At 43.2% G+C, this 27,173-nt stretch overlaps 1 protein-coding gene across 1 annotated transcript in view; it reads right to left on the bottom strand.

Annotated features, from left to right (window-relative positions):
• The window catches only part of ARID1B (AT-rich interaction domain 1B), a 362,844-nt gene that overhangs the window by 13,268 nt on the left and 322,403 nt on the right, over positions 1-27,173 (bottom strand). Inside the window, exons 11-16 of the mRNA XM_064169371.1 lie at positions 27,000-27,158; positions 20,123-20,332; positions 16,519-16,723; positions 4,892-5,030; positions 3,410-3,582; positions 1,616-1,766 (exon numbers count right to left, since the gene is read on the bottom strand). Of these exons, the coding sequence (XP_064025441.1) occupies positions 1,616-1,766; positions 3,410-3,582; positions 4,892-5,030; positions 16,519-16,723; positions 20,123-20,332; positions 27,000-27,158 (1,037 nt within the window). The remainder of the gene's footprint in view (positions 1-1,615; positions 1,767-3,409; positions 3,583-4,891; positions 5,031-16,518; positions 16,724-20,122; positions 20,333-26,999; positions 27,159-27,173) is intronic.

Below are 27,173 nucleotides of genomic sequence, written 5' to 3'. Positions count from 1 at the left end.
GAAAGAAATAGCTGTTCAGTATCTCCTAAAATTATGCCATGGCTGGAGAGAAATTATCTAAGGGCAGTTAAAAGAACAACATTACTGATGGGAATCGCCTACATTTGTGCAAGATGATACCTGCAATAAGATAAAACTGAACATAGATACATGTATGCTGTACACAAGGGAACGCTTTCTACATGTTCCATTTGTTAGCCACAGGATAACCACAGCCAGGTGAACTTGTGGAAGCTTCAGAAATGGTGTCATTTAATGCAGAAGCTGGGCCTAAAAAATATGTTCTAGTTCAGTGTTGGCAGGGAGATACACACGGCAGAATGTATGCTCCTAACATCTCTGATTCTGTGCCTACAGAAAGTCAACTGACTCACCCAAGCCTCTGCAGCCCCCCAAGAAACTGAAGCAACAGTAAAAGCCTAAACAAGAAGAAAGCAGAAGCAACACACCAAGAAGTCAGATACTCTGCCAGCTCCCTCACAGAGGCTGCCAGCACTTGTTAGCTGGTTACTGCAGGTATCACACAGAAATCAGCCTTCACCTTTGCTGCCCAGTGTAATGATTAGGACACTACGTGCTTGGGTCACTGTTTGAAGGCACCATGTCGCTTTGACCAGGTGGTCTCATGCTGCCTTCAGGACCCAGCCTACAATCTAAAACCTAAAAAATGAGAAAGGAAACCTCACCCTGTATGAAAGCACTTATTCTCCAAAATTGCCAGCAAAATAAAAACCCCAATAACCCTTACAGAAAACATTCTCTTGACTTATCACCTTCCCCTGGAACCTTTACTCTCACTGACTTCCCAGCAATGTGACCCACTGAGCAACATCATTATACTTGTGTTACAAGTATCTACTACCTCTAACTACTGGCTGACAACTACTCCACCGTCACACTTACAAGACTCACACTCTACCACTTTGGCTACCACCAGGAAGGAAAAGGTGAAGCTAAAGCACACAGCACACTGAAAGTAAAAGTAGTCAGAGCTGCAAAACCTACCAAAACACTTCATCTAACCCCACCATTCACAAACCATTCTGCTTGCTATACCAATGCTTGGACATCAGTGATTTCACTAATCTTTCCCAAAGTGTTGCCCAGGCTAAACCAAAGAGGGCTACATTTATTTTGGATACTTCTCTGCAAGGCAAACTTATGAGGGGCCTGATGGACACACTGCAAGCCTGGTGCCCTTACAGACTCTCCAAAGACAATTCACTAACAGGCACATTGAGGCTGTGCATTTGGTTTTTCATAAAAAGCCCACCACCAACTGTTCAGGTGAAAACGTGGCCAGAAGACTTACTCAAGTGCTACTTTCTGCCATCAGAGCCCAGCCCAGCTGTCAGCTGAAGGCACTGTGAAAAACACCCACGTGCTGATCTGCTGAAGCTTGAGTGACTCCCAAGGTGCGACAATTCCTCCTGATTAATTTCTGTGAGCAGTAAGACTCAGCCATTACCAGTGGTTTGACTCCTAGTGATTTAGTAAAGATGCTGTTGGAAATGCAGGCTGTTATGTTCTCCAGAAGATGAAATGGGAAGATGAGAAGGGGAGAGAGAGGACCATTTTTGCTAACAGGCTTTGCTTTTCCTGAGGACTGACTCACCTCCTGTCATAGCCACTTCCATAAGAGAACTGCTGTCGCTGGCTCATACTCATGTTGGACATTGCTCCAGATGGACTCTGGTTATACATATCTTGTATTCCACTGTTAGGCATTTGTCCAGGGGTCATGAAAGGCTCATTGCTTCCAGGCACTGCAACAGTAGAGGAAATTGAACATATTATTCTCAGCATCTGAAGACCTCTTTCTATTAAATGATGTATCTTAAAATGATATTCAGATCCGTATCACTGCCAAGGAAAATTAGCTGGTGTCTGACAAGTTCTCCAGGGTCTGGTGAAAACACATGAAGCAGTACCACACCGAGATGATGGTTATAACTTTAAGGTGCTGCAAATAGGGAAAGTAACCTCATCGTATGGAACTGAGCTTATCAGGCACCAGGCAGCTTCTTCTCTGTGGTCTTCACAGCTGAAGATGAACTTGGCCTTGTTTCTTTTACCCCAAACTAAACATACATCTTACGAAAGAGATGAAAGCAAATCTCCTATCTTGGATTACAAAGCTGTCAGAATCAGGCTTTTCTATTCCCCATAAAGCCCTCATACACACATGAATACCATAATTCAGTTACAGAAAGGACCTTGTATCCTAGTTTAGCTTCTCAAGCAGGGTGAGCATTTCCTTCAGGTCCAAGAAAGGGTATATTGACCACTATAATCAGATATAAATCCCCAAGCAAATAGAGGAACAGACTTCATCCTTTAGCCCCTCATAGCAGATACTGAACAGAGACATTTCTGTTTTGACAGGATAAACGTGAAATGTATGACAAAATGCAATACACCTACTTAGTCACACATGGATATAAAATCTAAAGCTGACCTAAAGCAGAGAGGGTTTTCCTGTCCTAAAGCTGTCTTATACTCGTGTCCACAGTCCAGGCACAAGGGCCTTAAGGGAAGGTTTAAAAGAAGAGTTGCATCAGAACAACTATTTCTTTGAAAGCATCTCCTCACTTCATCACGTTTCTTTCCTCCCCTGATTTCTGGACGTCTTCTTCCTATTCCTTTTGCTTCCTTTCAATTTCTATTTTATTAATTTAATCTCCTTCATCTGCTCTTCTCTTTGCAGCCATTGTGAGCCCTGCTTGTGTTCTTTCCTTCCACTTTTCTATACACATGGCATGCCTCACTCATTTTAAGCACATTTTACGACATCTACACACAAAACCACCATCTGTAGCTTAAAGGCCCAGAAGGACAAGCATCAACTTAGACATTAATTTTAATTTTGCTTTCTAAAAACAAATGAACTTTGACTGTCTTTATCACCTTTTGTCAGGGGCTGTCCAAGTGAGGAAAAGATTAGTTTTCCTGCTCTGAAAAATAGGTAAAGCGAGACAGAGAGCATTATGAGACTCGCCCAACTCTGCACACTGAATTTCCTTTTCAGCTGTACTGTAACCAGGCATGTTGCTTCACCACTTCACATTCTAACACCAAAGTGCAGTGTTTGATCTGCAGAACCAGTTATCCACCTTCAAGAAACATATGCTGTTGCACACAGTCTAACCCTGCGAATTTATGCCACTTCCCTAACTGTATTCCTATAAGCATTTTAAGGATTCTCTTAAGTCTAAAACAAATGGTGTGAATCAGGGAAAGGAAAATATGAGCAGACCACAATGAAACAATTGTACTGCACTTTTTGCTACGAGGACACCGTTTTACCAGTGGCAAAATCAGCAGAGTCAAAAAGCTCGTTCTGACAACTAGAACATCGTAATTACATAGAATTAGAGGAGAATATTTGAGCTTCAAGAAAAGAAAATACCTTTTCTCATTCCACCAAAAGGATCTTTATTCGGCTCATATGGCATCCTTCCCATCATATCTGGCATGTTTATTCCCTGCTGGTATGGTGCATTTGGCGTCATGGAGTTTCGCTTTGGGAACGCTGAATCACTTACATCAGAAAAGGGATCGTGCACACTAACTGCGCTGTTCCTAGCGGGTGAGGAGAAGGAGGCATTAACATCATCATACCAGAACTGTGAGAACAGGCTGGACTGCCACACAACCAGCCCATGATGCTGTGGCAGTGATCAGTACAGGACACACCAGAGGAAGATGCAAAACACTTTCACAGTGGATAATCATTAAAAAAACACCCAAAACCATCTTTTTCACCAAGCTTATCTGGCTACTTACCTTAAAGATCAGGGTTCTAAATCCAATTCACTGTGTGTGTTGCTACTACTCATATAAAACTATAAACCTTCCTGAAATTTCACTGAGCTGTTTGGCTCCCCAAGGCAGGGAGCTCCACAGGTTAATTATATGCTGTATCAGAACAGCATTGCTTTTTATCAGTTTCATATTTATTACCTTTCAAATTTAGCAAGCACCCCATTGCTCTCCTGCTCGGGGTAAAACTAAATAGCAACACTTGACTTACCTCCTGAAAACCATTCCCTCTATGGAGAGGCACTAACCTTTATTGTTGCAGCCAGCTTTATCCTAAAGTCCTTAAAAGTCTGGCTTGGAAAATGGCATTTCCCTGATAACTATCAGATTTATTTTTAATGCCAAAGAAAAAACAGTATATAGTGAAAGAAACCTCTTCCAAATTAAACTGATTAAAAAACCTTCTTCTTATTCTTTCTGCAGTATTAGAGAATAAACAGAACCTAGGTAAGTTAAGTTCAGACTGACTCTGCTTGTAGCTCAGAGCTCAGCTATGCTCCCCTGCTAAATCAACAAGAAGTCTTTTGTGCCAGATTTCAGTGGGCTAAAGATCCTTAATGAATGGTGAGAAGGCTTCACTTTAGAGTAAGTCAGTATGTGTGGTATGTAGGGGACAGAACTGATAGGGATCTCTTGGTCAATCCAGTTGAATCCCTTCCTATCTCAACCACTGTTACTCAATATGCTTTTCATAATTTGAATTATGGTAACATCTTAAAACCACACACTTCTTCTTCCTGAACATGAATGTCAGGACCTGTATTTGAGGGGGTAAGAAATGCAAGGAATTGTGGTTCTAAGCTGCTGCTATTGCTACTGTGTTCCACCTTCCTCCCCACCCCACATATTCACAGGTCTCCTTTTGCACCAGTGCTTGTCTGACCCTTCTCTGGTGTTTGGGAAGTTTATCTCTCGTCTCCAAACAAATTTATTTACTGCCATTTTTAAGGCTCTGACTGGTTCACCACAGAATCAGATGACTGCCTGAGCAGCTGGGAAAGGGAAAGACTGTCTTAGACTGTTGTAGAACGGCAGGACAAGAGAAAACAAAGCAAAGCGCTTTTCATACCTGCCACCCTGCATAGGTGTCATCTGCCCATGAGGTGTTGATGCTGGTGTTGGAGGCTTTAGGTCGCCTGGCACTTCTGTCATGGAATTACTACCAGTAGATTGTGGAGTCTGGGGACCTTGCAAGGAACCAGAATTAGCTGGGAAATTAAAAACGCACACAAAAAGAAGAGAAAGAATTAAAAGGTAGCAGCCAAATTCCTGCAGAAATAATAATCATCAAAGACAGATGCTGGTTCCTTTCCCCACAAGCCTGCTTATACTGTGCATCTCTGTACTTTACAACTTCCTCAAAATCCTCTGGGATCAGGATATGCTGTGCAGTAATAGCCATCATCTTTCCCAGAACCATGAATTTACTCTGCTGCCCGAAGCAACATGAATAGAAATCATCTATATGAAGGATCATTTAAATCAGAGGTCAGAGATACAAAGTTAATTGCCTATAGTTTACAACAGAGTAAATGAAGGTTGTTCTTTGGCACAGCTTCTTTATATAATCATTATTACAACACATATATGTTTGTAAGGCAAATTTAATCCAAAAGCTTTTCCTCACAAATTTAAACTGCTCTATTAATATAAATTCATAATTTCATTTCCCACTAGAAGGCAGATATTTCCATGGTGAAATCCAGCAAGTGATAAGTGGCACACACTGCCATCTTTGACTCAGTATGGCAAAAGCTTGTATTTAAGAACTAAAAGAGGCATCTGGGATAAGCAGAAAGCAATCACTGAAAGCAGAAAACAGGAGGCTTTAGCTAACACTCCTAATAAAACAGTAGGAATAGCAATGAACATCTTAACAAAATGTAATTAAGGTCCCTTGTAAAGCATATGGAGCAAGATCAGGTCAGTTCTGCAAACCATTTATTTCATCTGCAAAAAACTCCTATGCTTAGACCTCAGACAGTGGTAAAGTCCCTACTGTCCTCCTTACATTGCCACACTCTTGAGATGAACAATGTACAAAAGGGTCTATGTCTCTACTCCAATAAGACTGAGGAGTAATAAGAGCATCAAATAAACACACAAATAAACACACCACACAAGCTAATAATAAAATACATCCAGATCCAGCTTTTAAAGCTACTATTTTCATATGACTGTTTAGGAGAAAGATCCTTCAGCCTCAAAGACCTGAGTAGCAGTTTTCTGATTTAGGAGGAGGTAAGTATGATTTAGCAGTAACATCTAAGCCTTGGATCTGATTTGCCTAGCAACAGAAATTCTATGTGAGGACAACCTGTAGGATTCAAATCTTTAGATACAACTGGGAAAAAAATTACCAACAGAAAAAGTTCCCAGATCTAATAGACTCAGCAAGACATGGCCTTGAGAGGGCCCCCTTTAATAGGGACTGTCATGTAAGCATTTTATAGTGTCTGATTATCTACATTCAACAACCAATTGACAAAACTTTATAAATGACTGCGAGAGGAAAAATTGGAGCAAGCAGTATAGGCTTTTCTTCCATATATGAAAGAAAGCATAGTTCATAATTGACTGAGAATCCTAGAACACTCATCATCTTGACAGGCAGAGCTTGTTTTTAACTGAAGAACAGCTTTTTTAGATGTGTTTCATTTATATCTGTAACACATGCTCCACTATCTGGAAATCAGTCTCAGCAGCAAGTGCATACGTAAATTCTGCATTGTGTAGACCACACTGTTCCTGTTCTCAGCTTTCTGATGCACGTTTAGGTTATGCTCACATAGTAGGGAGTTTCAAAAGAAGTTTAAGAGCAGCTCTCTGATTGTATTAATACAATGAGAGTAGCATTTGGAACAACTGATGCTCCAGTTGACTGCAAGCTTTAGTCTTACAATAAAACTGTAAGACAATGAAAAAAGCCAATCACATTTCCGTAAACCAAGGCTGTTGTATGTATGACCCTGCAGTAGGCTAGGACCATTCTCTTGCCTTTGAGTTTTAAACACAATTCTACATTGCTTCTCGATACCTTGATGGTGTTTCTGAGTTAAGCCACACATTGTTATGTTAGAAGCATAGTCATAAAATCAACCAGGTTGGAAGAGACCTCCAAGATCAGCCAGTCCAACCTAGCACCCAGCCCTATCCAATCAACCAGACCATGGCACTAAGTGCCTCATCCAGACTTTTCTTGAACACCTCCAGGGACGGTGACTCCACCACCTCCCTGGGCAGCCCATTCCAATGCCAATCACTCTCTCTGACAACAACTTCCTCCTAACATCCAGCCTATACTTCCCCCGGCACAACTTGAGACTGTGTCCCCTTGTTCTGTTGCTGCTTGCCTGGGAGAAGAAACCAATCCCCACCTGGCTACAGCCTCCCTTCGGGTAGTTGTAGACAGCAATGAGGTCACCCCTGAGCCTCCTCTTCTCCAGGCTAAACACCCCCAGTTCCCTCAGCCTCTCCTCATAGGCTTTGTGTTCCAGGCCCTTCACCAGCTTCATTGCCCACCTCTGGACACCTTCCAGCACCTCAACATCTCTCTTGAATTGAGGGGCACAGAACTGGACACAGCACTCAAGGTGTGGCCTGATCAGTGCTGAGTACAGGGGCAGAATAACCTCCCTTGTCCTACTGGCCACACTGTTCCTGAGACAGCCCAGGATGCCATTTGCTCTCTTGGGCACCTGGGCACACTGCTGGCTCATCTTCAGCTACTATCCACCAGTACCCCCAGGTCCCTTTCTTCCTGGCTGCTCTCCAGCCATTCTGTCCCCATGTAAGTAAACATCTTAGTGTACCCATATACTTACTCTAAAATATGACATTGCTTAGCCTTGTGTACTTCTTTTATGGTGGGGTATTAAGCAGCAATTAAGTTCTTCCCTATCCTAACTAACCAAGAACTTACTTAATTTCTAAATCAAACAATATTTTTTGTTTATTTGTGGGCTGCATCAATATAGAACCTTTATTACAAATATCAGTGTGGTTTATATAACCTTCTTAGATAAAGAAAGGTTTAAAGACAAAAAGAAGATATCCAGCTCCTGTAGAATGGGAATCCTGCTCTTGTCCCTGTGAGCTGGGGACTGTAACAGCTGACAAATAGCTTTTGTAACCCTCAAAACACAGGTGTAGGGAAGATGAGAAAAAACAAGGAGTACATTTACAACTCTGCCTTTGGCTGAGAGCTGTGGCACACACATACACAGCTTGTGTACAGCACAGCGAGGACAAGGAGATGCCAAATTGCTGCTTGTTCCCTGCATGGTGTTTAATCCACGCACTGAGGAACACAGACGTTCCACAGACAAAATGCCAACGTGAGTGCGTAATGCTGAGGGTGCTGAGCTGCAGATGCACAAGGAAACAGAATCAAGGCTGCAAAGATTGCATCTCACTTTTGGCATTTCCTAACCTTTGAGCACTTGACTTTGCATCAAAGCAATATACTTCAAACAGGTTTTGGATATAGCAGGTGCACACACAGCTGCCTGCATGCACACTGGCTAAGCTGTCAGCCCATGGCTTGGATGGCAACACTCTGTGCTGGGTTAGGAACTGGCTGGAGGGCTGAGCCCAGAGAGTGGTGGTGAATGGTGCCACATCCAGCTGGCAGCTGTCATTAGTGGTGTCCCTCAGGGGTCAGTGCTGGGCCCCATCCTCTTTAACATCCTCAGAGATGATCTGGATGAGGGCATGGAGTCAGTCATCAGCAAGTGTGCAGATGACACCAAGCTGGGGGCAGATGTGGCTGGGTTGGAGGGCAGAAGGGTTCTGCAGCGGGACCTTGACCACCTGGACAGATGGGCAGAGTCCAAGGGGATGGCTTCAATAGCTCCAAGTGCAGGGTGCTGCACTTTGACCACAGCAACCCCATGCAGAGATACAGACTGGGGTCAGTGTGGCTGGAGAGCAGCCAGACAGAAAGGGATCTGGGGATGCTGATTGATACCTGCCTGAACATGAGCCAGCAGTGTGCCCAGGTGGCCAAGAGAGCCAGTGGCATCCTGGCCTGCATCAGGAATGGTGTGGCCAGCAGGAGCAGGGAGGTCATTCTGCCCCTGAACTCTGCACTGGTTAGACCACACCTTGAGTCCTGTGTTCAGTTCTGGGCCCCCCAGTTTAGGAGGGACATTGAGATGCTTGAGCGTGTCCAGAGAAGGGCGACGAGGCTGGGGAGAGGCCTTGAGCACAGCCCTACGAGGAGAGGCTGAGGGAGCTGGGATTGGTTAGCCTGGAGAAGAGGAGGCTCAGGGGTGACCTTATTGCTGTCTGCAACTACCTGAGGGGAGGTTGTGGCCAGGAGGAGGTTGCTCTCTTCTCTCAGGTGGCCAGCACCAGAACGAGAGGACACAGCCTCAGGCTGTGCCAGGGGAGATTTAGGCTGGAGGTGAGGAGAAAGTTCTTCCCTGAGAGAGTCATTGGACACTGGAATGGGCTGCCCGGGGAGGTGGTGGAGTCGCCGTCCCTGGAGCTGTTCAAGGCAGGATTGGACGTGGCACTTGGTGCCATGGTCTGGCCTTGAGCTCTGTGGTAAAGGGTTGGACTTGATGATCTGTGAGGTCTCTTCCAACCTTGGTGATACTGTGATACTGTGTGATACTTGTTAAGTACAGGCCAGAGAAGTTCTTTCACACATACACTTCATGCCTGTCACTATTAGCAGTGTTTTCTAGTTAAGGAATACAAAACCAGCCCTCTGCTCTGTAAGGAAGTACCACATTGCTCTGTCACATCATTTGCTTATCTGCTCTATGGAATTTTCACATCTATCCTTGCAGGGTTTTTATTATGGTAGATGATTAATTTTGATTGCAGACATTCTAAAATAAGAAATGTATCTTTAAAAGTGCTTCATAAGCATCAGTGTTAAACAAAGAACTAAGGAAGAAGACAAACAAGAGTGTTCTACGAACAGGCAATTTCTTCTTACATGATTCTGCAGCTGACTTGGTGATGTCCAGGAAAATGATTGTGTGCACACAGCTACTGATTTCCTCATTTCACATCTACATCTAAGCAACACTCATCTTTCATGTGTCATAACTGGTTTGTAAGAATATGCTTTCCACAATAGAAAATCCATACAAAACAAAACAAAATGAATATCTTTGCCAATGAGAAGCTGAGACCCTGCAAACTCTTCCATAGTTGACTCAACAGCACATGCTGGTCTCGCTCCTTGAAAAGCCTGCATGGCAGTAAGCAGTGCTTTTGGGAAAGACCTTTTATTTACCACAAGTATGCAGTTAAAAAAAAAATGAAGTCTTTCTCTTGCCAGCATTTTTCCCTCCAGGAAAGAAAGGAAAAAAAAAAAGGCAACCTCCTGAAATTCCATTAATAAGAGGCCTGACATGCTCTCTAGGATATCCCTACCTTTTGCCAGAAGCTACAAATGTATACTCTAAAGTAAACAATGGAAAGGTTACTGGAGGTTAAGCACATTCACACACTTCAGAGTGCACAGCCAGCATCCACGCTGGGAAGATAATTTACACAGCATGAACCCAGGGCCCCAGTTAGGCCAGGCTGGGGGCTCTGGCTGTCACTGGGCCCCCCGCACGGGCACGGGTGCAGGCATGGGGGCACTTCTGTCTGTTCCCCAATGCACCCCCCCCAACACCTCACCCATCCATCTTCTGTGGGGATTCCCTGGCTGGCCTCATGACGTGCTCCATGACATCACCTGCCTGCTAATAATAGCTGTTCAGTCAGCCACCCACCAGCAGAGATGAATGGGTTTGGTTACACACACACTCACTCAAAGACTGCTTGAGTCCCTCCTGCCATCCCCCTCCCCAGGTCTTGTTTCTCTGCTGCCAAGGAAACGCAGGGAACACACTCCCAGCGTGCTCACATTCCTTCTTTCCAACACATAGGAACAATTTTCCAAGTGTGCTGCAAGGAAATCTCCGCTGACATCAGGGCCAGCTGCTGAGTGTTCCTCAGGAGCTTCCTTGGCTGTACCACTGTGGCCATCCTGATGATTCAGTACGGGATAAGCCCTCGACCTGTGACCTTGGGAGTCATGCCTACATAACCACATACTGCAGCTAAGAACTTCAGTGTCACAGTACAGCACCTGAAAACAACTCCTTCATGCTGATGCTGCTTTGAGATTTACTCTCCAGCACCATTGCTTAGCATAATACCCCCCTGGAACTCTTTTCCGTTTAGATCTTGCCATATGCCTTGTGCATGCTTCAGTCAAACGTGTGTGACAGGAAGAGGGTTTTGTCTTTGCACCCACTTCTGGGAAGCCTGGAGTCTAGAAGGATGCTTATGAGCACCTACGATGCCTTCCCTTTGTCTCTATAATGGATTTTTCTACACAGCAAAAAAGCAGTCAGGAGTTGACATGGACCTTGGCACCCACCCAGCAATCAGAACAGAAGGCCAACAAGGTCCTCTAATAGCTAGCTCATCATTAGGCATCTGCTGCTGGTATTCACTGCTGATGGCATTACCTGACCCAGACTGAATTAAGCTGTGATACAAAGGCCTCGGCATACCACAAGCATGTCTCAGAGGAGTGCAAGCCATACTAAAACACATTCAGGGCCTCACCTCTCCCTGGGAGTTTTGTGAAAGAAAGAAGAGGCTCTGACAGTGATATGAAACCAGAACATTGATTAAAATAGGCAGCTAATCCTATGCCTAATACCTTAGCTACTGTGCAAACCTCTGCTGAACAAAGCCAACAAGGCTGTCACTTCCCTGCTCTGCTCTCACTCCTTTTTTCAACTTTGAATAATTGCTGACAGTAGTCTGAATTGTACTGCACATAGCAGGGAATTATTTCCTCCTTTACATACCATTCACCTTATTAACAACGTTGTAAAACCCAGAATGATGGGGGAATCCAAAATACAGTGCCCCAAGCAACTGGAGTAACACACGGACCCAGATCAAGGCCTCACAGTCCCATAAATTTGACTTACACATCACATCCTTTCCCCTAATGGCTTCTTCATAGGAACCTCCTCACCATGGCTGTTGCGCTGTTTCCTGCTATGATTGTGTTTTAAAGGTCATCTGTGAGGCACTCACATAATCATCACTTGGATGCAAGACACCTGCAAGAACTGATTTGCTCTAAACTGCACTTCAGCCTGCTCCTGCCTTGCTTAACATCTGCCTGGGAACTACATGTACAGAAGAATTGGATTCCTCCACATCCCAAGAAGGCTACCAGATCCTACATATTCTTATGAGCAACTGAAATACTCAGATTTAAAAGTTTTATGGAGATCAGTGGATTTCTAAACTCTTCAGACTCTGACTTCATAGCATCAGCTGATCAGAACGGGACAAAATATAACTCTCCCCTCTGAGATAAGTCCCTCTGCTTTTTTATGAGCATTACCTTCATCCCTAATACTGTAACTAGCTCTCTACAAACGCATTTGTCTTCAAAGAGGCTCTGCCTACGCTGAACTAACTGCATGACACAGGCTAGTGGCTAAAGCAAGGCTACTTTTTCTTGTTGTACTGGGCTCCTGTTCCCTCTGAATGCCAAAGAGTAACTGATTATCTAAAGTACATCCACAACTTTGCTTCTTTTGTGCAGTTAAAATGTTAATGTTGGTATATACTAAAGAAAAAGGAGCAAGGGGAAAAAAAGGCAGCTATTAAAGAGAACAGGCTTGTAGTCTCTGCAGCATCTATACCTCAGCGGGATTTCATGTACTGAAGCGGGTACACACTGGGAAAGCCTTTCTCCGCACAGAAGTGCAGTCCCATTCACTGACACGAGCTCTTTTCTTGCCAACAAAACAAACCTTGAGATCTGTGCTTGCTTCCCCCTCTCTGTGTCCTGCTGTGCTTTTATTTTAGAAAAATAGTTTCAGTTCTCCTCGCAGACAGCTTGCTTGAATGTTACGATGAATTTACATTTGGACGCTGCATTTCCACCCAGAGCATCACAACACAAAAGAGCCCTGTAAAAGTGCTACCTCTGACGTGTCTGCTCTCTTGCTTCAGGTTTATGTATTCATGCAATGATCCTTCACCTCAAAATTCACTCATTGTATGGCGAGCACCCCCAAACCAACTACTGAGAGCAGCAGTGGAAGGAGAGGGCTAATGGAGGAGAGAGCCCAAAGAATAAAATACTCTTTTATTTTCACTACTCCTAGTTTCAGACTAATTTTCTCTTCACCATCCTTAAAAAGCCCAAAAGTTTCAGCTCCCTTTATCAGCCTTCTCAGAAGGTGATAGGCAGATCCAACACCCTTCTTCTCCTCCCACCCCCCCGCCAGTGCTGCACATTCAGGACACTTTATGCTGATTTAAGACAGATAAACATTTGGACTATGGGCTTCATTTCCAGTACCAAGTGTTTTTCTGTAAGTTCTTCTACATCTACACTGAAAAGTAACCTAGTTATTGTTGCTATTAAACCATCAGCATTCAGGTACCAAATAACCTCAGGTCTTAACAGGACAGAGGAAATATTTAAGTTATCACACAGAGAGACGTACCTAAGAAGATTTAAACCAAATAATCTTGCAAATCATTACACTGAATACAACAGGCTGAGATAGATTCAAGCCTTATCACCGTCATCTTTTCCTGTACTGACAAAGCACTATCATAAGAAATGATTCTGTAAAGGCCAGAACTGTATTATATGATTATAGAAGACTTTGCAATTTTCTAGTATCCACGATATGATATTGGAGCCATGCAGCCTGCAAATTGTCTGCAAAGCTTGCTGGGTCCCTGTCTTGCCACTTCCCATTTTCAGCCAGTGAGCTGCACTACCAGAAATTAAGTTATTTAATGTTTTCCTAAAACTGCCTTCTAATGCAGGAATCTGCTGCAAACAATCCAGAAATAATATTCTCCTGGCAATAACAGAAGGTGGTCTGCCTGATAGTGATTGTGTAGGTAGCTCACAAATTTTGTTGGCAAGAAAAGCCTAATAAGCAGCAAATCAAAGGATGTTTTTTCCTCTTCCATGGGTAGTCCATCCAGAAGTCAACATCAAGAAAAGACTGGATGAGGCACTCAGTGCCATGGTCTGGTTGACTGGCTAGGGCTGGGTGCTAGGTTGGACTGGATGATCTTGGAGGTCTCTTCCAAACTGGTTGATTCTATGATCAGAGATATCCCTTCGTATGTACTTAACATGTTTCTGCTTACGATTTTTCCTGCTCTAAGTATCAATTATGACTATCAAATCTTGAAAGTCTTCAGTTAAATGAATTTAGAAAGTGTGGTTATAAATGCCACATCCTACAAGAACAGCCAAAACAAAGCAGTTTTTCAGACAGGATAAAGAGAGATGGCAATGGTTTATCTACCATACAGGATTATCAACAAAAGAGCAGAGAGCATGCCTCCTAACTGCTGGTCTGCAGTGGGGATGCCCTATGCTGTCCCTGCAGCTGTTGAAGGCAGGATTGGACGTGGCACTTGGTGCCATGGTCTAGCCTTGAGCCCTGTGGTAAAGGGTTGGACTTGATGATCTATGAGGTCTCTTCCAACCTTGGTGATACTGTGATGCTCTCAACTCCATCTGCCACACAATCAACATGAGCTCTATCAGAGGACAGTAACCATGCAAGAGCCACTGATCAGTCCGGCCTCTGAGACTGTGACTCCAACTGACCAACAGTTGTGTTGAAAATGCAGCTACAGAGTCACAGAACAGAAATTGCAAGTACCAGACTCTGATCTTTAGACAAATAGATGCTCCTTTTAGTGTTGGCTGCCTCCTGTCTTATAGTGCAAGCACATCTGTGCAGAATGTGGCACCAAGTGCCACGTTCAACCTTGCCTTGAACTGCCCCAGGGATGGTGGAGTAGCCGTCCCTGGGGCAGTTCAAGGCAAGGTTGGACGTGGCACTTGGTGCCATGGTCTAGCCTTGAGCTCTGTGGTAAAGGGTTGGACTTGATGATCTGTGAGGTCTCTTCCAACCTTGGTGATACTGTGATACTGTGAATGCTGTTCCTTTTACTATGCCGACATAACTGCATATTGAGGGTGTGCTGGCACACGTGTCTTTGTATGTTAGAGGGAGCAATGACACGGTGCCGGTGGAGCACCTGGGTACAATGACTCTTTGTTCACCAATATGGTTAGATGGTCACAGTCCGACTTTATTTCTGTGTACAGTGAGTTATATGCTTTCTTGCAAGAGGTGTGCTCCACCAAGACTGGTTACATATAGAGGGTACAGGGTTACATGTAAGGCATGGATAGGGTAATTGTGGCCGTTTGAGCTGATCCTCTAGCTCAGACATAGGGGAAAGATGAACATTCCAGGGATAGGCCACATAATAGCAACAGTAGATAAATTAATATAATTTCATTGGAGCATCAAGAGCTCAATGTCTAGGAGCACAGCTTGTTTTTCCCTTTTCTCCTGCTGGCTTCTGCTGCTGCAGCTTCACCTATCGTCCCAGCTGCTGTTTTGGCTACTGCTGTTTCGGCTACTGCTGTTTCTGCTGCTTCGCCGCCACTTGACCCCTTCCCCATCTCCCTTAAGGTTATTGTATTGCTTTTTTCCTTCCTTCCTTCCTTCCTTCCTTCCTTCCTTCCTTCCTTCCTTCCTTCCTTCCTTCCTTCCTTCCTTCCTTCCTTCCTTCCTTCCTTCCTTCCTTCCTTCCTTCTCTAGGTATTATCTCTCTTTACATTGTTATAGGATCACAGGATCACAGGCTCATAGGATGTTAGGGGTTGGAAGGGACCCAAAGAGATCATCGAGTCCAACCTCCCTACCAGAGCAGGACAATCCTATCTAACACAGATCACAGAGGAACACATCCAGACAGGCCTTGAAAGGCTCCAGAGAAGGAGACTCCACAACCTCTCTGGGCAGCCTGTGCCAGTGCTATACTATAAGAACTTTCTCTAGGTATTATCTCTCTTTACATTGTTATACTTATACTATAAGAACCTTCTCTAGTTATTATCTCTCTTTACATTGTTATACTTATACTATAAGAACCTTCTCTAGGTATCATCTCTCTTTACATTGTTATACTTATACTATAAGAACCTTCTCTAGTTATTATCTCTCTTTACATTGTTATACTATAAGAACCTTCTCTAGTTATTATCTCTCTTTACATTGTTATACTATAAGAACCTTCTCTAGTTATTATCTCTCTTTACATTGTTATACTATAAGAACCTTCTCTAGTTATTATCTCTCTTTACATTGTTATACTTATACTATAAGAAAATACAATTTCATCTTTCCCTGACTTTCAAAAAAAAGGGAGGGTTCTGTGTTGTGCATTTCTTCCCGGGGGAGGGATCAGCCCAAACCTGGGACAGTAATATACCATAACAATCTGAGGGTCAGCCTCTGGGGCTGGCTAACTCTGCCCACATGCAGCTGGCACTCCACCCCCTGCAGCTGCATGTAGGGGGTGCTACCCAGCGCCTGGTATCTGAACTCCCAAGATGGACTCAAGGACACAGGTTGCTCATGTTTATCATTTCATGTCCTATCAGCAAGAAATTCTCCAACAATAAGCTAGATGCATGACTGTGGACACAACTGACTTGACTCAGGAGCTAGCTCCAAGTCTGAAAACGAGACGACAACAACGCATTTACTCCTGTCGCCTGTCCAGCATCAGCAAGATGTGCCTCTAAACACACAGCCGGCAACCTTCTGCCTTCAAGAAGGGTAGTGACAGGCTGCAGCATCTCTGACTTACCAGGAGATGGCGGCTGAATCTTAGGTTGTTTCTTAGTATCTCCGGTGCTAAAGACTTCTGGAGGGGGCTCCTCCCCTCGCTCAATCTTGCACTCGAAGGCAAACAGGTACTGAATGTATTGTTTTTTCAGGGAGCTGGCTGCACTGCTCGAAGTGCCGACATTCAAGGTGGTTGCCAGCTCACGCCACTTCTTGTTTTTATTAACCTAGCAGAATAAACGGCAGAATCATTGGGTTGCAGCAAATTGGGTTGGTTAAGGAAAGAGACGAGAGAAAGAAAAATGGGGGGGTGGGGGAGGGGGGTGAGGGGAGAAAGAGAAAAAAAAATCCCCACAAACACTTAATGTCTTGGTTTACTTTTTTGGTTTTCCTCTTTTAACTAATGCTCATTACTCCCACACCCAGTAATGCATAGCAGCATTTACAGTTATAAAACCATTAAGGACCTGCTGATAGCTACATAAAAAGCCTTCTGCATGGTGCATCTTTTAAATGCCTCACGCTCCTCCAGGGCCCTGTGCTCCCCAGTTAGCAATCCATCGCCAAGCAAACTCACGCTCATTGTCCTCCTCTTCAACACCCACCCACCCACGCCCACCCTATTCTAATTAAAAAGCAGCTCCTAAAAATTAATGCAGAAAGCAGCAGCAGTATTATCCTGCAATTTAGGTGTCTGAACTTTATATGAAAAACATTTTTTTCATCTCCAAAATAGCCACCATCTGTCAAACAGTTCAGCCTATCAGTTCTAGTTCCAGGCCTTTCACTTCAGGGCGTCTTGCAGGGACAGATCAATGGTCCTTTGGCTAGATGAGAGGCAGAGTGAAGTAAGGCCCCTTAATTAATTAAGGCAGACTTCAAACACACAGGGCTAGTCCAGCATTACTCTCTATTACAGTGCTGACTGCACAACTCCGCTGTGAGTCTTGTTTGCAGTGTAAGGCCAAGAATATTAAAAGGCTCTCTTCATGAGATCCTCAAACACAGCTGATCTGCAATAATGGTGAAGTTAATTTGTCATCCTGGATGATGCCACTGACTTGCTCAGCTACATGACTCAGAGCTGCCAGTATTTTTGCCTTAATACCTAATGCCCTGAAGTTCATTCAGCCAGTTGTGCAACTGGTAGGCATGCTCCATGGAGGAGAGGCAGCACTGAAATAAATGAGCTTTAAGCATCTGAGGATCTCAGCTCTGGCTATGGAAGAATCCTGGTTCCATGATGACTGTCACCAGCCCTGAGGCTTGAGATTTTAAGGACTCCAATTTAACTTGCATAGCTACAAAGGTTACCATTAGCTGTACTGCTCCTAAGCGTGCACGTCAACAAAGGAAACATTTCTGACCATTTCTCTCAGTGTTTAATAACACCATAAGTGCTGCCAGCCAGCAAAGACCTATTGAGGATAGCATTAATAACAGGCAGAGTATTTTTATTTCTCTGGTACATCCTGCAAGAATCCAGGAGTTAGATGAGGTTTTCATGAACTGCCCCTGTTGAGGCTTGAAATCCACTTACACAGCCCTTTGTGCCCACTGACTTAAAGCTACGTGGTGCGTGATGAGCACATTGCATAATGCAAACAGAAACATTCATGCCTAAATGCTCAGTGCACTGGCATTTAAAAGAAGACTGCCAACAGCTGGTCTGTTCATGTTGGGACCCCATCACTTCCAACTACTCAGAGAACATGCACCACCGCTGCACAGCTCCAGTCCCCACCACTCACTTTACAAGATGCAGAGTGCAGCAGCTGGAGAACAGCTTTTTAGGGGAGCATGACAGAGCTGCATTTAAATAAACTTCAGCAAGCAAAGCTCTGCACCTCTCAGCAGTCTGAAACAGATACACATATGACTGTTCATGTGTGCACACCAGCAAAATCAGGAGCCTTTACTGTGTCAGCATTTACCCGTACTGAAGCACACACACTTGTAACTAAATCCCTTTCAAAAACGAGTGTAAGTGAACAGCATTTATTCTTTGGCAACGGATAACGTCTGTCACTGCAAATCAGCACTGAGTGTCCCAAAATAAAATGGATTTCCATAATAAGCAAACATGAATGACTCTCTAGAATCTCCCGTCTGCCCCTCATCTTGCTTAATTCTTGATGCTAAGAGTCATACTCCGGGCACAATCACACTACACGAGGCTGAGCAGCTGCAAGATACGATTTACTTGTAATAAAGTTTCTGAGCTAAAAGTAATCAAATCTTTATGATGCTGGGGGCCACGAGCTGATCACTAAAGATGTCAGGATAGCATCTCTTACCCATATAGAGCATTTAACAACTGGCAAGGTGAACTGTATTAGGTTTGTCTGCCTTTCTTTAATAACACGAGTAGCTAAAAATCTCTGGACTTAAAGGGCCAGCGATCTAATTCAGTAATGTGACTCGAATTCTGTATTGTGAGGCATGCTATTAAAAACAGCATTGAGAATGATGCTATTTGATGTTGGATATTTCTTTATGAGCTAACATAGATTATTTAAATGTGGCCTCTTTCTGAGGATCTAATTTGTTTGCCATCTATTTTAGTTCAGATTGTGTAAGTAGTGTAAAATGATACACATTTAAATATGAAATGTTACCTGGTTTGTATTAAATATCTCACCTACATATTTATCTACACAGCTATGTTTAAAACCTTGCCTTGCAAAGCACTTAGGCTCTTAAATCTGCAGGTCTCAGCATTTCACAGCAGCTTCTAGGACCTAGCTAGAGTTAGCACCTCGATGCCAGAGATGCTTTGCAAAACCATTAGGCAGGGATTTAAAATACCAAATCTTAGGCTCCAAATAGTGATGATTTTCTTCTGCCTTCCCTTTTGATGGTGCTAGACAATGAAACTTTTAGTTCTGCTCTGTGATGGTCATTTTTAGAGAAGTCACAAGTGATTTCCAAACATCCCTTAGCAAAACTTCCAGTTAACCGAGGAGAACACAAACCAAAGCTTCTCTCCCATCTGTGACTTCTTTATTCTTAGCTCTTCCTGTTATCATTTTCCTTCATCTCAATTAAGTAACTCACCTTTTCCTTGTAATCACTATGTTCATAAGGTAACCAAAAATATCCTCTAAGCTTTTCCAAATGCAGGGAAAGCACAGTCTGTGTTTGAGAAACAAATGTACGACACAGAGACACCCAAGAGATGAAAGGTTTGAGCTGAAGGACTGTGTTTCAATAATACATCTGCCACTTCTCTGGAGAAATTAATGAATTCATTCTAGAGCAGTATCCCTGTCTGGGAAGGAAGGATTTCAAAATCTCCTTTTCCTTTCAGCTCTATAATCTGTTTCTTATTTGTAACTTTGATCCTATAGCCTTTTCCTCTTTTCTTACTGGATTCTCCTGAACAGGTAACAATTTAATCTGTCTCTAGCGTTGGTCAATTTTGATTCAAATTACAGGGCTTCAGGGCAATTATGCAGCTGAAAATGAACTCCAGACAAATATTAAAGTACAACACTTATTCTCTTCAACAGCGTTCTCAGGGTTGAAAAAGTAATGGTGTAATAGCAGGAAATAGTCTAGAAAAGTATATATATAGATAAAAAAATGACTTTTCAGAGGGTTCACTTTCAAGAGCTTCTTCTCACCTGTGCTAAACCTCCAATCTCTTTGACACAGACATAGAGCCTGAACAGGTCCAGGGGCTTCTTGCCCACAGCTGGCAGACTGGTCACAGGTGTGCCCCTCTCCTCCATGAAGGTGAGGTACCGATCTACCCACATCTTGCGCTCCGGTTCGTTTCCTAGCTCATAGACTTTAGTGATCTTCTCTCCAGTTGTGGTAGAGGAACTCGATTTCTAAATCACAAGAAGGAAAAAAAAGAGTTGGGGAAAGGGTGGGAGGGGGAGGAAAAAGAAAGTAAGAAACTCACAACATTCAAAAAGAGAAGATGTCAAACAAACTAAAGCTATCACACAACAGTCAGGAATGAAGGCTACTAGTTCAGGCACAAGCAGTACATTCTGTCCATATATGGAAAATTCAGCTTCTTAAAATCAAGGGCCCAAACTCCCCATTTTGATATTTCTTTCACTGATCTGAACTTTGGATCCCAGAAGGCAAGTTTCTGATGTTGCCTCATTTCATTTTAAGAAGAGGTAGCTCTCGCACAGTACTTCTCATCCACTTAATTTCAAAGTGCTTTGCAAACATTAATTTGGGTAAAAATTAAAACCAGATTTGTTCCACACAAGTTTACACAGTCTTAAAACCATACCAAATTGACCCTCTCATCTTGTTCCCCAAAAAGGGGCTGGAAAACCTGAAAGTCTACATCCAGAATAGGAACTGTACAAGTGTAGCCTAAAGTGTGAACCACGGTAAACCAGAACAGTGAGCAGTACTCTGCAGAGAGTCATAAATGGTTGTGCTTTACTAACTCTTCAAACCACTGCTGGCTAAAAAGCAAGATGAGCAAGAGTGCCTATGGTACACACATTGGTGGCAATACTCTTTTCTGAACTGCCAATTAGCTGCCTGAGCTAATAATGCTTGTGAGCAGCTACTGCTCTCCCTCCTTGAAAGAGGACAGAAGATAACCATCTCACATGTTCTGCATTGCAAAAAGAATGTGTATTGTGACCTGGGGAAAGCCAGGGCTGTCAGCAGTCACAGCCGAACCACTGCCAGGAAAAAAACAAGAGGAAAGAGCTAAAGGCTTTCTCAGGTGGCAGAAATGCAACAGTGAACCTATTTTCCCGCTGCTATTTGGGCTTTACTGCTATCGAAAGCTCGTCTAGAAGCTCTCTACTTCTCTGTGTGAAGATGGCAGAAAGTACTGAGGCTGAGACACAAGCTGTAACTTCTCACCAGATCTTTTCTTTGCAGTATAACCCTGCGAGCTGGGCTCTGCGCCATGTGTGGATGCTCTACGCTATCGCCAAGCTGCCTCTGATCTAAAGCAGAGAGGGGCTGCTGCTGCTACTGCAGGAAGACCTTCCAGCTGCAGAAGGTGAGGTGATTTGTTCAGTGGTGGAAGAGGAGAGTTGTTCAGAATTAAATCCAAGAGAGGAAGATTGATATAAAACATTGGGAAAGGAGCCAGATATATGAAGAGAAACATATCTTTTATGTCAGCATAGTAAAATCCTAAACTCCCTTGCTGACTGCAGTAGACACTTGTTCAAACTCATCTAGTCAATCACTCTTCCTCTCCTTTGCCTTTCCTTACTCTGAACAGGAACAGCACTATTCTGAAGGAATAGGAAATGATTTCCAGTTGAACACCTCTAAGGAAGACTCTAGCTGTACCTCACAGATGCTGCTGAACTACCCACTTTGTCTATGTCCCCCCAGACAGCACTGGTGAGGACTGGCACTCAAGACCAGGAAAGATATGGTAGGATAGCATCCAACTGCCAATGGTTTTAAAAGCATTGCCATCATTCATCTTGCATGTTAGCCCGGAAAATATGACAGGGTTTGTACCTCCCTCCAGCCTCTAGCTTAAACTTGGCAATGCCAGAGAAGAGTCAGAAGGAAAAAAGATGTGAAGCCAAAGGGGATGACCCAGCAGTTCCATGAGCCACTGCTGTTCTTTCTACTGAATGGATATTCATTTTAATTAAAGAGCCTCCTGGAAAATTCTCAGCCTTGCTTCCTGACACTGCAGCTTCTTCACAGAAGTCGTTCGTATGGACGGACCTGACTACCTTTCTTGGAAATGATGTGCACTCCTGAATGCACTTGAGCCAGCTTCAGTTGTGTTACAACTCCTGCTGAAGCCAGAGCAAGGCTCAACTTGTTTTATTAATACTAAGCGGCTGGCAGGAAAGTATTTTGAGGTGAGTCCTGCAGATTATGGAATGAATGCACAAACTGATTCTATAATGACAATCAGTTTACTCAAAGCATCACTTGCTACGGGTCTGAGTGTTCAAGTAAATCAGTTTAACTCTTCTCAATAAATACAGGTTCTCAAAACTATTTTGAGGGGGTGGGTGGCAAGAGAGATGAGGCAAGATGTGCTGCTACTCATCTGGTTTTATAGTGAGAACAGATACGCCAGCAGAGTTCTGCACATGCCAGCAGAATCACTATGGTTGGAAAAGACCTCCAAGATCATCAAGTCCAACCTTCTATCCAACCCCACCATGGCCACTACACCATGTCCCCAAGCCCACACATTCCTTGAACACCTCCAGGGAAGGGGACTTCACCACCTTCCTGGGCAGCCTGTGCTAATCCCTGACGACTCTTACAGCAAAGAAATCTTTCATAATGTCCAATCTAAACCTCCCCTGGGGCAGTTTGTAGGCGATTTCCTCTTGTCCTGATCACATAGGCTTGAACAGCTGAATAAACTGGAGCTAGACCTCCTCCAACTGCAGTAAGAACAAAGTTAACTCTGCTGTTCATCAGCACAAATTTTAATGACACTTATAATGTCACAGAAATCATAAAAATGAAGGTAAGAAACGCCAGCTCTTACTCAGCAAACTTTGTACGTGCTTAAATTCTAACACAGGAGATACCAAAGCAATTTCTACCTCACTTTTATGGTAGTCCACAATTAAGAATGTTCAGATTTACCACTTCTATATTTTTATGTAAGATGCACTTTTCCTAATCAGCTTCAGAGCAGAATGGAAACAGCTAAGACTGCTTCATGATGGGTTTTCCTAGTATACATCTCAAATGATGCTGCTTTTCAGCAGTGTGGCAGCAGGCTTGAAAATGACAGTATAATCTGAAAACTTTTCACAGCTTACAGAAGGTAAGAAGTGTTTCTTACTGTGTGAGCTTTCAGGTTGTCATGCTTTGTAAAATGGGTGCAATTTTCCTCTAAAATGAAATGTTAACTTTAGAAGAATGCACTGGAGAGAAGAATGCTGTTCTTCAAGAGTGGAGATCTTTTTCTCTTCTGTATTTTTACAAATGTAAACATATAAAAATGACAGATGTGTGCAAGCTAGTCTACACAGAAATCAACTTCAATTCCACATGGGCAGCTTCAGCTGGAAGCCTACATTTGCCTATAGGTAAATGCTAACCCCCAGAAAATAAGGGTTCATTACAAAATGGTCCCATTAGGAGATTGTTAACTAAAATGAGCACATGTCAGGCAGTGCTGGGAAAATACAGATCGTGAGATTTCCTTCTGTTAAGTTCCTTGATAAAAGAATGCTAGTGCAAGCCTCTGGTGCATGCCTTCACTGATTCACTTGTATCCTAACTCTGCCTTCAGCACCCAGCATTGGCATGACTGGCCATGATTACAGGGGCGCTCAAAACACATTACTAAATTATGTGCACACCAAAAGCAACTCTCATATTAACTATGTTGCACCCCAGACTTTATTTTCAACACACCTACCAGCTGTGAAGACTGTATTATGTACAGACCTTTCCATGGTGAGTCTGCAGAACCCTTTGGCACATCACAGATTACTGTAGGAGTTCTTTTCACACTAAGGCAGTGAGTAGTTCTTTCTGTACATATCTTCAAGTGCCTACATTTATAGAACTAACTTCCCCCACTTGGATAATACACTTATTACTTAGTCCTATTTTACTCCAGAACAGAGGGTGCATATGCAGGCAGCCAAACTGCCAAAGTCCAGCCTCTGGAAGAGGCTTTTTCAGGACATGATCCACTGTCAAGATTTCCTCCTGAAGCACTGTGCAAACCCCTCACATCTAGCACCATGGAGATATAGTACTATTCATATGTATTCACTGTCATGTTCATGGGTACCTGTGGACAGTGAACAGCATTTTATGGGCTTTTCATAACCTGTATTTTATCCACATTGCAGCAATCCTGCACATTTTATATTCACATTTGAAATCTACCTTTTAAAGAATTTTACAGCTGCTTCACCACTATCAGGGATGCACACTACATGCAAAACTAACCTAGCAGAAGTGTCCTTTCACTTATGTACCCAAAAAGCCCTCAAACAATAAAGCTCAACAATTCTTTCTCCACATTTCTCATACCTCACTTCTGTATAAAACTGCTGAAAGAGAGGATCCACTTGTTAGGATCACAGGGATACTGTGAAGTGAATCACAGACCACAGGGATACTGTGAAGTGAATCACAGACCATCCACCCTTGCTTTTATCCTCTGCTGGAACGGAGAAGCTGTAGCACGTGAAGCAGCTGTTGGATCTAATGAACAACTTCAAGCCGTTTTCAAGTGTCACAAAATGCCCACACTCTATGCTAGGCTCCTGTTGAAGTTCATGAAGTCATCCAGCACACTGGCCTTCAGAGGCAGAAAAGGATCAGCTCACTTACAGCACTCACTGGTGCAAAGCACTGTATCTATCTCTATCTGTGTATCAAGACTATAACCAAAGCTAAAGATGCAGCAGTGTTTGGAGAGAAGGGCATTCAGAAGGAATTTAAAGAACACATTTTCTCAAATCCACCCCCTCCCCCCCCCCCAGTACTCTACTCTGGCCTATTTACATGGAAAAGCTCTATCTATGCTCATGATGACTGTAGGATTTGTCATACAGTTTGTGCAATGAGCTCAGGAATGCATTATCATTTGGTAGCTTTGCAGAGTAAGAACTCAATGAATTAGACAGCCTGTGCAGTAAGTCCCTTGCTTTCCTCCAGAAACAACCAAAACAAGTGTGCTAGTTTGAAGCTAGCTAGAATGTTTTGGTGAGAAGAATTAGATGACAGGCTGTGGAAGGAAAAAAGGCTGATGTCTACTTCACTCACAGGCTTACTGAGAGATAGAAAAAGAAGAATCAAAACATAGATAAGGGAGTCTCGCTTCTGCTGGGGAACTGGCTGGGCTGCAGCTCTAACCTCACCCCTCTCTGCCATTTCTTTGACTAATCCACTTTGCTTCCTAACCCCCTGGCCGAGCCTCCATTCTTCCTTGGGACTGGGGTAAGGTTGAGAGGGGTAGGGGGAAGGTAAAGGGGCAGTTGGGAGCCCCTCCTGGGGACTCAGGTTTCTGGGAGGGCTGTTGTGGTTCTGTATTACCTTTTCCCTTGTCTATTTCTGTCTATAACTGTATATACTGTAAATATCTGCTTGTATATTGTGCCAGCTGTAAATATAAGCTTCATTCATATTTCCAGAGCCAGCTGAGTCTAGTCTGGGTGATTTCCAAAGTGTGGAACACCCAAACTACCACCACAAGCAATACCCAAAATATTACTACAAAGCAAACTAAGAGAGGTTTTGGTACCATGCCTTCAGAAATGCTGTTATGGAAAAGATGAGACTTTGTGGGAACAAATAACACCAGCTGCCTTCTGAGACTCAAAGTCACTGCCAAATAAACATCAAAACATTAAGGTGGTGCATTTCATGCCATGCTGCCCTTTGCTCAGCAGAGTCACTGGATGTCTCTTTATTGCATGGGTATATATTTTCCCCTCCAGTTGGACTTCTGCTGTTTGCCCTGATACTCTTCATCATATCACTTTGTGAATATTGTTATTCAAGAGTTACAGTGAATTTAAATGCACTCTAACATTGGAAAAAAACCCCAACCTTTATACATATTTTTCTACAGAGAAGCTATGATCAGTATTAGTTTTGCTAAAAAGAAAGAAGAACAATATATATATATTTCCAGTTTAAAAAACCCACAACAAAGCAAAAATTACCAAGTGGACATTTTCTCCCCATAGGCCACTTCATTTTATGCCTGCATGCTCTTTCTAGACAGGTATAAAGATTTCCTGTGTTTATATATCTAGGTATGTATTATGAGATTAATTTTTAGTTCCACACATACCTCTTGGGCTTTTCTTTACAGCCCATGAGAATGGCTAAATGGTTCTCTAAAACCATACACACCTCAAGTTTTTTTTTCCTAACCACAAAATAATGGAATGAAGCAAATTAGGAACTGTGCCCCAATAACTTAATGATTTCATTTCCAAATTCACTCTTCAAACTTTAAAATGCCTCATAAATATACATGGCAGCTTTGTCATGGTGCTGAGTCTAGAGTCTAAACATTGATGGATTTTAGTTTCAACAGGGGAGAAGAGTCCTCATTGTTTTGTTTTGCTTTGTTTTGATTTTTTCTCAATAATCCCAGCAAAGACAAATGCAGCAACCAGAGTGAAGTCAGTTGTGTGAAGGAGTTTGGGCCCAGGAACAGAAATGGATTTGTCCTTAACAACACATTTGGCATGCTTGGAAGCTGATGCATTACAGAAGGATGTTTTCTTCACAACAACTGTTGTATTACCAGACAGCACACTTGCATGATGCACACAACTTTACTCTTTCTTATTTCAAAGTACTCTTGGGACAAATTTTACCCTCGGATAAGCATGTTCAGGTCCCACTGAAGCCAGGCAGTGGAACTTAGAGTCATGCACCCAAGAGCAGAATTTGTACCCAGTGTTACGAAGAAAGAAAACTGTTTAGTGGATAAATAATGAAGAAAAGTAATTTACAAAACAAACAGGCAAGCATTAAAGTATAATTAATTACTAAAAAAATAAACAAAACCCAAAAATAACCAGAGCCACTTACAGGGCTTGATGGAGTCTTTGGCCAGCCTGGGCTGCTAATGCTATCACTTTCATCTCCATGAAATGAGGAGATGCTAGCAGAGCTTGGGGACATTGGGGAAGGGACTGGCAGGTTGCCTGGGGTTGGGGGCTGAGAAATACCCTGAGAGCTGTAGCTATCCTGTGGTAGAGGAAA

This window comes from Pogoniulus pusillus, chromosome 31, assembly GCF_015220805.1.
Source record: "Pogoniulus pusillus isolate bPogPus1 chromosome 31, bPogPus1.pri, whole genome shotgun sequence".
Taxonomy (NCBI): domain Eukaryota; kingdom Metazoa; phylum Chordata; class Aves; order Piciformes; family Lybiidae; genus Pogoniulus; species Pogoniulus pusillus.
Note: the sequence above shows the minus strand (reverse complement) of the source record. Positions and strands in the feature narration are given on the sequence as shown.